This window comes from Equus asinus, chromosome 17 (genome assembly GCF_041296235.1).
Source record: "Equus asinus isolate D_3611 breed Donkey chromosome 17, EquAss-T2T_v2, whole genome shotgun sequence".
NCBI lineage: Eukaryota > Metazoa > Chordata > Mammalia > Perissodactyla > Equidae > Equus > Equus asinus.
The window spans coordinates 44,973,272-44,987,632 of NC_091806.1; the positions used below are offsets into that span (position 1 = coordinate 44,973,272).

At 58.6% G+C, this 14,361-nt stretch overlaps 1 protein-coding gene across 2 annotated transcripts; it reads right to left on the bottom strand.

Moving 5' to 3' along the window:
• Positions 1-3,239: 3,239 nt before the first annotated feature.
• Positions 3,240-12,975, bottom strand: CLCF1 (cardiotrophin like cytokine factor 1). Of its 2 annotated transcripts, none has more exons than XM_014844717.3 (3): positions 12,728-12,975; positions 6,514-6,680; positions 3,240-4,680 (listed from the first exon to the last, which is right to left on the bottom strand). In XM_014844717.3, exons 1-3 carry the CDS (start codon positions 12,741-12,743, stop codon positions 4,186-4,188), a joined length of 678 nt encoding a protein of 225 aa, XP_014700203.1. In that variant the 5' UTR covers positions 12,744-12,975; the 3' UTR covers positions 3,240-4,185. The 2 variants fall into 2 exon arrangements, with proteins under 2 accessions (XP_014700203.1, XP_044618525.2); XM_044762590.2 differs by having other exon boundaries at positions 12,092-12,881.
• Positions 12,976-14,361: the final 1,386 nt, after the last annotated feature.

The window sequence follows — 14,361 nt, forward strand, 5'->3', positions numbered from 1 at the left end:
ATCCACTCCGTGCTATCTCGAAATGACAGAGAGGAGGGCTTTCTCTCCCTCCCTCCCACTGTCCCTAGGCTCCCTGGGAACAGAAGGACTTCTAGAGATAACTGCCTCCCCCATGACACTGCAGGGCACAGGTATGCCAGGGTCTTAGGTTGACTTCTGCATACCTGGGCCCCTGACTATAAGGCCATACTTAAGAGGTGGAACCTAAGAGCACCTATGAAAACTCACTGCCTCTCCTGAAGCAGCTGTGGATGGAGAACCAATGACAAACTCATTCACTGGAAAGCCTGATGAGTTGTCATTTACCAGGCACTGCCTGCTCTGTAGTCCACAGTGCCAAATCCGGAGAGGGCCTCACACCCCTGACACCATCAGTAGGGAGCTATTTGGGGGAGGGTTCAGGAAGTCAAACTGAGGCGCCCTTTCTGCCTGGGCTGTCTGCGTCCACCCTGCCTTGCTCCTTAGGATGCACCTCTGCATCCTCACAGGGAGTGAACTCCAGCACTCCCCGCCTTTTCCCGCTCACTCCCTCACCCTGCATGGCTCACAGCCTCTCCACAGTACAGTTTCTAGCCCTCTAGAAACTCTTGCCCCTTGCTTCTCTGCCATTCCTCCCTTGTCAGTCCTCAGCCTTGGGAAAGGCCCTCTCTACACTCTGTCCCCACCTCTGGCGATCTCTGGCTTGCTGGAGAATGTCACAATCCATATTGAATGGGCCCACGACACAGATGTGTGTGCTTGTGTCACCTGGTTCCACATGGCTGCCCAGCAATGCTTTTGATTCTCCTCTGTCTGTCCCTGATTCCACGCTTCAGGCCTCTCACTTCTCCAGCCGCCACCCCTCACACAGCAATGACATGTTTAGATCTCTTCTGTTGAAACACAGCGACAGCAAACCAACCAACCAAAAAAACACCTCCTATGATCCTGCTACCTCTACATGCTCCCTCTGCCACCAAACTCCTGAGGGAGTATATTTACCCCTTCTACCTCCTTCTCACTGTTTCCTTCTTGAGTCTCACAATTTGGTGTCTGCTTCTCAACTGCTCCTGGAAAGGTCACCTGTGACTTCTTGATTACCAAAGGCAGTGGATTTTCCCTGTATTCTTCTCTCAGTTCTTCTGGGGCATCTGACAGTGTTGATCAACTACCTGTTTAAAACTCTCTTCTCTTGACTTCTAATACACTATTGTCTTGACGCTTTTTCAATCAGATTAAATCAAATTATCGAGAACTTTAGTCTGCGCCCAGCATTGTGCTAAAATGCTGTAGAGATGCAAAGATGAATAAATTGTGGAGCCTGCCCTCAAGATGCTACCTGCTTAAAAGGAAGAAAAACACACTCAACTAACCCTTGTCCTGCCCAGCCTCCAAGAACAGTGTCAAATCCCACCTCTCCTGGTTATGTGAAGGCACCTACTGTGTGCCAGGCATTGGAAATATTATAGCCGTGACTTTAGACACCATTGCCTCCCGGTAGGGCTCACAAACTAGAAGGGCCCTCCATCACTCCTTCCTTGACTTCCATGGTATTTTGCTTGGGTCTTTCTGCACTTAATCAAATTCTGCCCTGGCTTCTAGCATTTGCGGGGAGGGCAGCTCCTACTCCCTTTTCCAGATTGCTTTATTCAACATGCTAATTGAACACCTTCTCTGGGAGTGACCCTCAGCTGGGTGCTAGGATAAAGAGATGGGGAAGACTTGGAATCTGCCCCCAAGAAGCTCACGGTACAGTAGTGTGGGGCATACCTTCCTTCTCCCTGTATTCCGTATTGCCCTTTGCTTGGTGCCTTACACCTTACAGGCTGCTACTCATTTTGCCCTGCATGGGGACAGGCCAGATGCCCTCTCCTTTCTGTCTTGTAGGGCAGGAGGCAGGGCCTGAAGGTGCCCCTGGCCATGCCAGGGCAGATGTCTCTGCCTGGACCCCTAAGGGCAGACATGTTTCCTCCAACTTGGGCCAGGTGACTCAGGGACATTCAGCAGAGAGTGGCTCGCCCTACCCACAAGCCAGTCCAATAGCTCCCGCAGCTATACTCTGACCGCTGCCTTTTCCACAGCTCACACAACTGTCGGAACTTCCCTGTGCATGTTGCACATGTGTGCTTCTGTCCTGCTTATTTCAGGTAAGCTGGTCTTCTCTTCCAGGATAGAACCACAGGCTCTGCAAGGCCGGGAGCCAAGCCAGGTCTTGGACTTCTTTTGGCTTTCCTACACCAGTTAGCAGTGATGGGCAGGTAATTAGGTCTTTAAAACATTTGTCAACTGATTGACATCACCATCATTTGTTACTTCCTTCGCTTAGGGCACTGTCTCCAGGAGGCCCTTGTAAAATACCCATGTATTACCTGGGAGCAATTAGCCCATTAATTTACCCAGTGGCTCTTCACTAGAGACTCATGACGTGCTGATTGATATGTCCCGAATAATCTGTAATTACCAATTGCTGCTGCTGCAGCCAAGCATCTTACCTTTATTATTTCTCTTATCCTTTCCAGCAATCTTATAATGGTATTTAATTATCCCTACTTTACAGATGGGAAAACTGGAGAATAGAGAGCTTTAAGTAATTTATCCAAGGTCACTCAGCTACTAGGGTATGAACCTGGGATTTCAATTTAGGTCATCCCTTGAATAGCATCTTTCCCATTCACTTGTAGTCCAATAGGAGTTTTTCTCTTGCCCCCTAATCTGCCGCCTTACTTGCAGAGAAAGGAGTAAAGTCACAGTGGAGACTTGTGACTTGGCCGCAGTCTAGCGTCCTCCCTAGGAGATGAAGGGTATTGTGAAGGCTAGGGTCACTCCTGGGGGGCGCCAGTGGGCCACCACAGGTGGGGGTCCTGGGGAAGCTGAGGGTTGAATGCGCGGAGCTGACTGCTTGGAGAGCGCACTGGAGGGGCAGATAGAAAACTTTGTAGGGAGACAGACCTATAAGACCATTAAAGCAATCCAGAGAGGTGAGGCCGACTGAGCAAAGAAACAGACAAGATACTGGGGAGGACTAAAGGAACCTGGTGTTGGTGGACGGAGCAGGAGAGAAGCCTGCTGTATGTACATCCACCCGGTGGAGGGAGGGAGAGAGCCTCTTGCCCAAGCTCTCTGCCCCTCCTGAGCCCCCGGGCCTTCCAGGCTCTCCACCAGAGGTGGTGGTTCACCTCCGTCACCAGGACGGTGAAGGGCCAGGAGAACAAGTGACGAGAGTCAGGAAGAGGGGCAAGGCCAAGCAAAGAGACGCAGCTCTGGGGCAAGCATTTTATTTGTTAATACAAGAATAGAAATTCTGCAATAAATATCATCTAATAAATAACATCTCCAAATAAATAAATATTAATACAACAAACTTAGAGTCATGAGTGGGTGGGGCTTGGAGGGCAGGGCCTGGGGGAGCTGCCCCCTGCACCCCAAATGCTACTGCAATGTAAACTTTCAGGAAATCCTGTGGCTGTGGCTATGGTTGCCCTCCCCAGCCTGGGCAACCCACAGATACCCTGGGAAGGGGGCAAAGGGGGCACTGTGATGCCGGCAAGAAAATGCAAGGCAAGGTCCTTTTGGTTGCCACCCTGTGCCACGGATTGCCTTGGTGACCCCTGGGTCCAGTCTGCCCCTGCCCCTCTGCTTTGAGTATTACCTCCAATGCAGACCCCCACCTCTTCCATTTGCAATCCCATCTCCTCCTGTTTGGACTTGCCACCGTGTTTGTTTCCTGAATTGACGTATTGAGTTATTTGGGGGTAGGAGAGCAACACCCATCTAAGGAGAGTGGGGCAGCCAAAGGGCTTCACCCCAGAAAGGCACGTGCTATGGTGGCCCCCTCCCTTCCCTACAGGCATGCTTCCTAGACGTGCCACTCGAGGGGCTAGGTGGGCACTGGCAAGTGGTAGGCAGGAAGCAGGAAGCTGTAAGAGCCTTGGCGCCAACTTGAACCACTTCGGGCTCCCTTGAGCATTACTTCCTGTGGAAATGGGATGGGGCCTATTGCACCTCTTCCCCAGACCTGTAGGACTTTGGGAAGCGGGGAAGGGACAGGCCTTATTGCATCACACCCTCCTCCAAGTCTGGGGAGGGCCAGAGGCTCATGGCTTCTGTCTCCTGGCTCAACGAGTGTTGGCACACAGGTTTCTCCCTCCCAGCGTGGGAGTAGGGTTTGAAGGAGGAGGGGAAAGAGAAGGTGGTAAAGGTCAGAGATCAGAAGCCATGGGCCTCCAGGCGCAGGGTGACTGCAGCTGCTGGAGGCTGCATCTTCTTCTTGAGCCGGTTGAAGTCCTTGGCTGAGCGCCACAGCCAGGTCTGCAGCTCCTTCAGCAGCCAGAAGTCATCCATCTTCTGGAGGAAGTCGCTGTGGGCAGGGTCAGGAGACCAGGTGGGCTCAGTCCCAGGCAGAGGCTGGGGCAGTGGGTAGCCCAGAGCTGCCATGACACCCGCAATGCTGCCCAGCAGACCCTGGAGGCTGGTGCAGAAGTGTGCCAGGCTGCGGCGCAGCTCGGCTGTGGCGGCCTGGCGGTTGAGGCCACGCAGGTAGCACAGAAGGTGGCTGTAGGCCTCGTAGTTCTGGGTCAGCCGAAGTTTGTCACTGAGGTTTTGCCACACATCCAAGTTGACAGTGGCCCTGGGCAGAGTCTCTGCCCCCAGCCGAGGTGGGTTGAAGTCAGGTTCGTTGAAAGGGGGGCCCAGGTAGTTAAGCTGTGAAAAGGAGAGGGCGATGGGGACGGAGGAGGGCGAAGCAGCCAGCTCACTGCCAGCACATACCTGCCCCCAAGCTTCTATTTCCTATGTCACCTGACACTGGCTCCATCTCCATGCTAGGCCTCTCTGTTCACAGGCCTCCCCTAAGTTTCTCCAGGGATGTCATCTGCATGGAGGTGACAGTTGCAGCAGTGAGGTGATGAGCTCTCCTATGGAGAGGTGTAGAGAGAGAAGAACACTCGGGAGATACTCAGGAAGGATGCGCTGATTGGCTGTGTGTGCAAGCCTTAGGAGAGTGCCCACCAGGGACCGGGCAGAGAGGAAGAGGAGCCACGAGGACCAGGAGGCTGGGCTGCAGAGGTAGAAGGTGGACGAGAAGAGTGCAGAGTCAAGAAGAGGAGTTCAAGAAGGCAGCAGTGCTCAACAGAGTGGCTGTAAAAGAGAGAGCAGGGAGAATGAGCCTGAGAAAGTGCTGTAGGGTTTGGGAAGAAGAGGTGCCTGACGACCTTGGAGAGAACCGATTCAGTGGCCTGGAAGCCAGATTGCAGGGGGTTAAGGAGTGAGTGGGTGGAGAGGAAGTGGAGGCAGAGGGTGTAGACCACTCCTTCGAGAAATTTGGCAGGGAAAGCCAGGAGAGAAAAAGGATCGGGAGCTAGAGGGGGTAGCAGAGTCAAGCAAAGGTTTTCTGGATGGGGAAACCAGAGAGGGAAAAGTGGGTGGAAGGCAGAGGGCCCGTGGGCATCAGGGCTCCGTTTGCCTCTTGAAGCTGAAAGGTGGGGGACAGAAGGTACTCCCTAACTCCCCAAGGAAGGGCTCGTAGGAGCAGGGCTGTAGAAGGAAGAAACTGAGGCAGTCTCATGAGTAGGGCAGGAGGAAGGGTATGGAAGACAGTCTAGAGAAGAGGACAGAGCCTTGCCAACCCTCCGGGGAGAGGCCTGGGGCCCAGGGAAAGGGCTGAGGGAGAGTTTCAGGCGGGAGAGAAAGGGAGACGATAGGGGCGAGGCCTGGGATAGGCAAGGGCCCGGGGGGCGGTTCACACGCTGACAAGCACAGAGACAAACTAATTTCCTCGGTGTATCCTGGGGCTGGAGCCAGCTCCCCCGCCACCCTCCTCCCCTCTCTCTCCCTGGCTCCAGAGTAGGGCCTGGGATGTGGAAGAGGAACACGGGAAGAGGGGGCCGGTTCCCCATGGTCCTCAACAACTCTGACCCTCCTTCCTTCTCTTGGGCTCTCTGAACACCTCTGGACTGCCCCCAAATCCTTACGGCCCAACTTCCATCCACACCCTGAACTCCCTGCCACTACTGGCCTGGGTTCCCTGCAGCCACCTTCCCCCAAGTCCCCCCTAGGAGGCCCAGCTAGGATGGGAGAGGCAGACAGAAGGGAGGCCCAAGGGTCCAGAGCAGCAGGGCCCCAGGTCTGGGGCAGAGGCGAGCTGGAACACAGGCATGGGAGGTGGGGCCCCTCCATCCCCACCCAGCCCCGCCCGTGCGAGAGACACCACAACACGGTGTAAACAGAGGAGACTTCCCCGGCCCCCAGGGGGAGGCGGGTGGCTGGGCTGGCAGCCAGTGGGGCAGTGGGCCAAGGCGGGTGCGAGGCCTGCCCACATGCCTAGTCCTGGGGCCAGGGATGGGGAGGAGGGGGCACCTAAGAGGGAAGGGCAGGAGATAGGCCAGACACGACACGGAGCCTGCGTGGAGCAAAAGGGCCCCTCCTCATCACCCCATCATTCGCCAAGATCCCTCTACCATTCTGTCTCTCTTCCCCCAACTCCTCTTCTCATCCTTTACCCAACTCCCAGACTCCTAAGCTGCCCTGGATACTCACGTAGGTCCCAGCCAAGCTGCGGAGTTGGTGCTCCAGGTAGCGGGTGAGGTCATAGGTTTTCTGGATGGAGGGGCCAGGCCCTGGGTCCCCAGTGCGATTGAGGGCTGGCACTGCAGGGAGGTGCCAGAGTACGGTGCACAGGCAAGCTAGCATCCCCCACGAGTCCCCTGTGGACAGGATGGGCAAGAAGCATGAGGGCGGGCCCCATCGAGGAAGCAGCTGGCAGCCCCTCAGGTGTCTGTCCCCACCTTGGGCTGGGAGGGGGGGTGAGGGTGGGACGCCAGATGGGAGGCAGGGGGGATGGAGGAGGGAAGCATTCCTGGCCCGAGAAAGTGTGTATGTGTGTGTGTGTGTGTGTGGAGGCATGTATGTGTTTGAGGAGGAAGACTTGGCCTGTGTGCGTGTGTGTTTACCAGTAGACACTGGAGAGTATATTTGTGTGTCAGCTAAGAAAGAGTCACTGTATGTGTGCCAACACGTATGTGTGTGTGCACCGATGGACGGGGCCAGGCCTAGGGACTGCAAATCAGTGTTCCCAGGGTCCAGTTGTACCTCAGCCTCCTCTCCCAGCTTCCCAGGCCCACTGCAGCTGTGGGCGGGTGGGGGTGAGGGGTAGGAAACAGCACATGTCGGAGCTGCCAGCTGAGAGCAGTCAGCCCTGGAAGGGGCACAAGAGACAGGCTGCCCGAGAATGCATCTGAGTCGAGCCATAGGAGGCAAGATGTAGGGTTAGACCACTGAGGTCAGGCTGAGGGACACAGGGCTGGCTCGTGTAGTCAGTGATGGGATATGATTCCTGGGTGCGGAAAGTGGAGGATAGGGTTAGACTGAAGGAGATTTAGCATTCACTCCAGGGACTGGCTGCAGTATGGAGGTTTGCCCCATTCTTATCTAGCGTGTTAGATGGGGAAAGTTTGACCTGAAGGAGGCCTTCTGATCAGCCTGCAATGAAGAGAGAGAGAGAGAATTTGATGAGTTGGGCTTGTCAGCTGATGGTGCTGGAGAGTTTGGGTATCCCAGGATGCCAGAGGCCAGGGGTCAGGGCTGTGAGGACATAGGCACTTGGGAAAATATGATTTTCCAGGCTTTTAGGTGAGGTCCAAGGTCAAGAGCATTAGGCTAGGATTCAGTGGGCATTGGAACTGGGTACAGGCAGGCAGGGTTAGGACAGGGTAAGGTTGTACTTGGCATTGAGCTAGGTTAGGTTTAAGGGCTGGGTTACTTGTAAAGTTTCAGGTTAGTTTATTGGGATTTGGCTGACTGAGTGTGGTTGAGGTTTGAGTCCAGCTGGGGATGTGGTTAGGCTTGGGCAGGCAGAAGGCTGGCTGGGACTAAGGTTTGTGAATCTGTTGATTTAGATGTCAGATGGGGCGATGCACGGCGTGTCACTAGGAGTAGGGCTAGTGTGGGTTTTAAGCTTGGATAGGTCTGAGATCATGAGTGGTTTCTTTCTTCTAGGTTATATTTTATACTTTCAAATGTTCTATAATGACATATTGCTTTCATGGTTAGAAATAAGTTGGACTGTACTCAGAGTTGGGATAGGTTTGGAGTTAAGAAACAAGACAAAAAAAAAGAAAAAGAGAAAGAACAGAGTGTAGGTGTCAGGTGGTGACTTCTGCTGTGGCCCAACTGGTCAGTCCTGACTCTTTCATTTTTTTTTTTTTTTTGGAGGAATATTAGCCCTGAGCTAACTACGGCCAATCCTCCTCTTTTTGCTGAGGAAGACTGGCCCTGAGCTAACATCCATGCCCATCTTCCTCTACTTTATACGTGGGACGCCTACCACAGCATGGCTTGCCAAGCGGTGACATGTCCGCACCCGGGATCCGAGCCGGCGAACCCCGGGCCGTGGAAGCAGAATTTGCAAACTTAACCGCTGTACCACTGGGCTGGCCCCAGTCCTGACGCTTTCAGATGCTTGACTGGCTGGCTTTACTGATGGAGCTTGGGAGAAGGGGTGCCACTAGTCTCAGGGACCCTGCCCCCATGATTTAGGGCTCTTGGCTTGAGGGTGTGAGTTTGTGCATGTGTGCCCTGCAAGCATGTGTGTTTTAGGACAGAGAGCAGAGTCAGGCACATAAGTGCTCCCTGGGGAGACAGGCTCCCCTTTTCCTCGTCCTCATCTGCAGCCTGTGGCTTCCCTCCTAAAGGCTTGGTCCTCATTCTTCCTTTCCATCCCTAGCTCTTGCTGACTCTCTGAATTCTTTCTATTCACAGTGGTTCTTCACATCCCAAAACAACTCCAAGCCATTCTCCTCTGCAGGAAGCCTTGGGCTGCCCTCAGCCTGGCTATCTGGCTGAGTCGCCTCCAGGTTCCTGTGGGTACAATTTGGGGTTCGTTTCAGAGTTTGGAGACCTGCTGAGGTGGGCAATGCCCCTTCCAGCCTTGAGGCAGCTTTCAGGACTGAGTCTGGCCTCGCTCACAGTTAGTGGCAATGCTGGGGGGTCCCAGCTGAAGCCCTGCTTTGGGCAGCCCTGCTGGCCAGAGTTCTGGGACTGGGCTCTGCCTGTCCCATGGTGGGGTTGGTCAGGAACCCAGCTCCTGGCTTGCTTCTCCCCCTCCCCTTCTGGGCCCTGTGGGAGATCCCTGGGGAGGACTGGCTCCCTACACAGGGACAGCAGGGGGAGAAACCTTTGGATAAACAAGAGCTAAATCATCTGGGCAGAAAAACGGCTCATGAAATTAACCAGACGAGGCCGGTGTTTCCAGGAATATTTCAGTTCTGAGGTAACTGTCACTGCAGGCTGGGGAGGGGGGCAGGGGAGAGAGCAGAAGGATCCGACCGACCCACCCGTGGAGAGAACCAGAGAGAGGGAAGAAGTCTCAGAAATCCAGAGGGAGAAGAGGCTAGGAGAGGAGACAGGGGACAGGGCTCTACCCTCCATTACGACAGCTTTCATTCTGGGCAAGCTGTCCCCATATCTCAGGCAGCAAAGCTGAAAGCCGCGTGGGGCAGAGGACACCTGTGCTTTAGTTGTAAGCACTGGAACTTGGCGCAGCCCACAGCTTGCCTGCGTCCCTAGGAGGGAGAGTGCGGTGGGCACCCTGGAGCCCTCATCTATCCTCCTCTCCAGGCTCCTGGTGTGCAGGTAGACTCGGTCACTGGGGGCTGTGTCCTGGGCCCCCTCCCCCAGTCCTGGCCCCCTGCCCGGCCCCCCGCCCCAGCTCTGCCTCTGGCTGCTGCCCACTGATTGTTTACATCCCGTCTTCCCCTGTGTTTATAAATCCGGCTGAGCACGTGAGGAGCTAATGAGTGCAGCTCACGTTTCCTGCTGCACCCCCCCACCCCCCATCCTGGCCCCCGCCCTGCGGGCCAGCCTCTAATTCCATCCAGATCCCTGGGCCCTGGGAACCGAGGCCCCCCCTCATGAACACACACACACATACTCAGCCCACGCAAGCGCATGGCCACCCTGACACGGCTGCACAGGCAGGCATACGCTCGGACGCAAGCCTTTAGCCAGCTGCCCCTCAGCCTGGGGCTTGTATCCCCCAAGCTGACCTCACTCAGTGAGGCGGGGGCGGGGGGCTCAGCAGTGCAGATGTGCCAAGGTGGTCAGAGTGGGCAGGACAAGTCAGCCAGGAGACTCTGCACCTGGGATTGGTGGCTAAGAGTTATCAGCCAAAAACGTGGGAGCCATGGAGGCATCACAGAGCTCCAGAGGCTTTGGGCTAAATGTGGGAGCCAGAAGGAAAGGCCCTGCTCTCAGGCCAAACCAGGCCCAGCATCCTGGGGACTCTGGAGGGTCTGCTGAGGGGAATTGGGGGAATGAAGCAGTTTGGGGGGTGGTGTGTCCACTGTGGTGTGAGACCCAGGCATTGAGACTGTAGGAAATGGCCCTTGGGGGTGCCACCCGACTGCCTTCCTAGGGAAAAGCCCACAGAACAGCCTGTCCTGCCTCGTCCTCCGGGCTGGCTGCCTTCCCCTCTCTTCCTCCTCTCCCTTCCGTCCTCTCCTTGGTTCCCTATCTCCCAGGCGGCTGAGAAGTGGCTTAATGAGAGGGTGCCCATGTGCCCAAAAGTTAGGAGACCTAGTTTTGCCACCAGCCCGTCAGGTCCCTGGGCTTGCCTGAGGGAGTTGCACTGTGCACACTGAAGTTCCTCTCAGCCAAACCATGGGGGCTCCATCTCTGCTGTCCTCTTCAGCAGCCCCTCCCTGCCCTTCTCCTCCGGTCTACGTGACAGAAGAAGAAACTGAGGCCCAGAGAAAGAAGCAGACGGCGGGCCAGCGGCCCTGCCTTGTGAAGTCAATAGGGACACAAGGAGGCGGGCTTTGGTTGGAGTGAGAGTGTTCCAGGTCATGCCGCAGGAGAAAGCTGAGTGTGCTCAGGGAGAGCAGGTGAAGCCTGGGGACGCTGGGCAGCCAGCTGAAAGGGTGTTGTTATCCAGAGGTGTGGGAGGGGCTCGGCGAGCTGGGGCCAGGGTGCGAACAGGCAGGTGGGATTGTGGGGAGGAATGTGAAGTGTCACTCACAGAGGAGCTGGTGTGGAGGGGTGGTGTGCCGAGGTGTGAACCGGGCAGGAGCGAACCGGGCAGGAGTGCGGGGCTCTGTGTGTGGGGGAGAGGGGCGGGCATTACACCAGTCAGGAGGACAAGCTTCTGGGGTTGCTGGGTGACAGTTGCTGCCATCTCTGCCTGGTGGCTGTTTCCTCCCTGGTCGAGTGTGTGGCTCCAGGCAGGGAGGGTGTCTGAGCCAGTGGGGGGAGCGGGTCTGGTCAGCAAGGGTGTTTGAGCCAGTGGGGGGAGCGGGTCTGGTCTGGCAGAGGAATGTGTCCCTGTGTCCCGAGGGAGGGCAGTGTGTGCTTGGGAGGGGAGCGGGGTCTGTCGGGGGCACTGAAAGCAAGGAGATGTCAGCCGGCTGGGTCAGGGTCAGAGAACACCTGACAGAGGAGTGTGTCCAGTGTCCCCCACCTACAGCCTCTGTCTGAGGCTCGGACCGCGCCGGACCTCCAGCCTCTGTCCCCTCCTGGCAGCCCCCCTCCTACCCCAGGGGGCAGGGCCAGGCTGGGCGCAGAAGGAAACAGGGACGGGTCCTCTGGGATTGGGGGTGTGGGGAGGGCTTCTGGAGCGCAGTGTGGAGTTGCTGGGAAGGAAGGCGGGGAGAGGAGAGATGAGGGAACTCAGGCGAGGCCCGGGGGACTTGGGGTTCCCTCGAGCGGCCCGGCGCGGCCACTCGCCGGCCCACCCCGCAGGCGGTGACCTCTCGCTCCCGGCCCCCTCCCGTGGCGGCGGCGCCTTCCCCCTGTGTGGCCCCGGCGCCCCCGGCCCCGCCCCCGGCCCGCTCCCGCCCGGTCGCTCCCTTCCCGGCGGCGGGGGCGGGGGCGGGGTCCGGGGCGCCGGGCTCCGGGCTCGGCCGGGCCGCTGCCCTTTCCCGCGCGTCAACTCCCTGCCCGCCCTCCACGGGCCGCTGGCCCGAGCGCCGCTGCCGCCGCTCCCCGGCCGGTGACGGGCTTTTTCCTGCCCGGTCCGGCCGGGCTGCGCCTGCCCCCCCGGCGCCCCGCACTAATGACTCCCAGGCCACGGCGGGCCGGCCCGGGGCTCGCGGACGCCACCCGCCCCGCCGCCCGCCCCTACCTGCCGCCGGCTCCGCGGCCGCGGGCAGCATGGTGGGCTCCGGCCGCGCGGCGCGCAGCGAGGGAGCCGCAAGTCCCGCGGCCCGGCCCGGCCGGCTCTGCCCTCCGCCCTCCTCTCTCCTCTCGCCCGCCCTCCTTCCCGCCCACCCTCCCGGCGGCCGGGGAGGGAGAGCGGCGCGGCCCGAGGTGTCGGCCTCCCCTGCCTCCCGCCGGCCCGGCCTCGGGCTCCCCCGCCTCCCGCCCGCCCTCCCTCTTCCTCTCCCGGCCCCCTCCCCCCGCAGCCCCGCTCCCCGCCTCGGACTCGCTCGCCCCGCTTTTGCGCGGGACTCTGTCCGCCGGGATCCCCGGGACCCCGCCTCGCTGGGGCTCCAGGTGGCGGCTCCCCAGATCTGCGGCTCGCCGGGCTCCCCGCCGCGCTCGCGGCCACCTCCCGGCCCGCCGACCGGACTGCAGGAATGCCGCGTCCCCGCCCGGCCCCTCTTGAGGGCGCCGGCCGTGCCTCCCCGGCCCGAGCCCTGCAGGCGGGGGCAGCCCCGGCGCCCGCCCGGCCCGGCTCGGGGTCCGGGCAGCGACGGAAGCGGATCTCGCGGCTCCCGGGCGGGGGCGGGGGCCGGGGCCTCGGACGCCTGGCTCCTACCTGCTCGGAGGTCCATGGGGCTGGGGGCCGGGCCGGCGGGCGCGGCTCCTCTCCCGGAGGCTGGCGGAGTGGGAGGGCGAGCCGCGGCTCCGGCGAAGCTTTAATAATCCCATCCGCCAGGCCCACTCGCAGGTTTTTTTCCCTCGGTTTCGGATTTTTTTTTTTCGGTGTGGGACATTCTGCAAACTTTTTTTTTTTTTCTGACGTGTAAAGCTGTAACCACAAATTGTAGCGGCCCTCCCCGGGGTGGGGGGAAGCGGGGGGAGGAGGGAAGGGAGGGCTTCTGGGGCTCCTCTCCCTCCCACAACACCGAGGGGGGGTGAGGTGAGGCGAGGCTGCGGCGGTACCACCCCGGGCCCCCTGGGGGAGGGGGCGAGGAGGGCATCAGTCCGTCTGCAGACTCCCGGGGCTGGGGCAGTGATCCTCCCGCTCCTTTTCTTCTCCCTCGGTGTCAGCCTGGGGTGCCTGCCCCCTGCCTCGTGCGGGGTCCCTTCTCTCACCCTACCTCTGCCTCCTCATCACTAACCTTCCCTCCCTCCCCCTCCCCCTGAGTAAATGCAGTGACACATTCTCTCAAATGCCAGCGAGCTGGCCTCGAAGCAAGTGATGGTGTTTTTCCTGCTGCCCTTTGTCTGGGCTGACCGCCCCCCTTGCCTATTGTCCCGCCGCCTGTCCCATTTCCAAAAGCTGGGGCTAAGGCGCCGGGGCTGGGGCAGGTGACTAACCGGCTCACAATGCCCCCTGTGGGGGAGGAAGAGGGCACCACCGGCCCACTGCCCAGCTCGAAGGAAAGAAGAGGGCACTTGGCCCAAGGTTTTCCCTCAAGTTCACAAGCTTCTTCATTCTTCTTCCCAGTGGCCAGGAGAGTGCACATGGGTGGGGGATTCGTAATTCATTAATCAGCACAAGGCACCGGACCAGTTTCAACACCAGAGGCTCCACGGGTGACTCAGCGGGAACGCTCCCACTCAAGGCGATGGACAGACCAAGAGCCCCATTTGTGAAATGCTTCCCCATAAAGACATTTGGCTTTCTCCTGCCTTTGGGGTTTTGGGTTGTTGGTTTTTTCCGGTGGTGGGGTAGGGGTGGTTTGGCTGTAGAGTGCTCTCCCTCCTTCCTTCCCTCAGGCCTGGGCTGGGACTTGCTGGGCGGGATACCTAGGGGACCCATAAGCCTAGAGCTTCCCTGGAGAGTCTGCCTTCATCCCTCTACAGAGGGCTGCCAGGGAGAGTGCAAAGGAAACAGCTCCCCTCTGGGGCATGCAGACATCCCCACTTCGTGACTTTTCCTGGGGGACAGTCCTTTGGTCTCCAAAGCTTGAATGCTCTAGAACCCGACCAGCAATTAAATCATTTTGTAGTGAATTGCTTTTGTTGCTGTTTGTTGTTTCAAAGGGGGAGGGGGTGGTGGGCCAGACCTGGAAGGTGCTTCCTCTCTCTGGAATGGCATCAGAGCCTTCACTCCCCATTCCTGCCCTGATGCCCCCAGAGGAGGCAAAGCGCCCGTCAGCCCTGCCACAGCCCCTCCAGCCTGTGGGTCAGAGCAGTCGTCGTGGTCATGACCAGTGCCGGACTCCCAGGACGGCTCTTCCCTTTTCTGCGCTGCGAGGACTGGGGTGGGGGGGTGGGGGGAGT

Bases quoted from the DNA above. Each gene is read 5' to 3' on its own strand.
- CLCF1 (XM_044762590.2), bottom strand. From the start codon at position 12,743: ATGGACCTCCGAGCAGGTAGGAGCCAGGCGTCCGAGGCCCCGGCCCCC. The intron at 6,681-12,091 runs GTAGGGGCGGGC...TCCTGTCCACAG, and splicing joins GGCCGCGGAGCCGGCGGCAG to GGGACTCGTGGGGGATGCTA. The intron at 4,681-6,513 runs GTGAGTATCCAG...TCCTTTTCACAG, and splicing joins GCAGCTTGGCTGGGACCTAC to CTTAACTACCTGGGCCCCCC.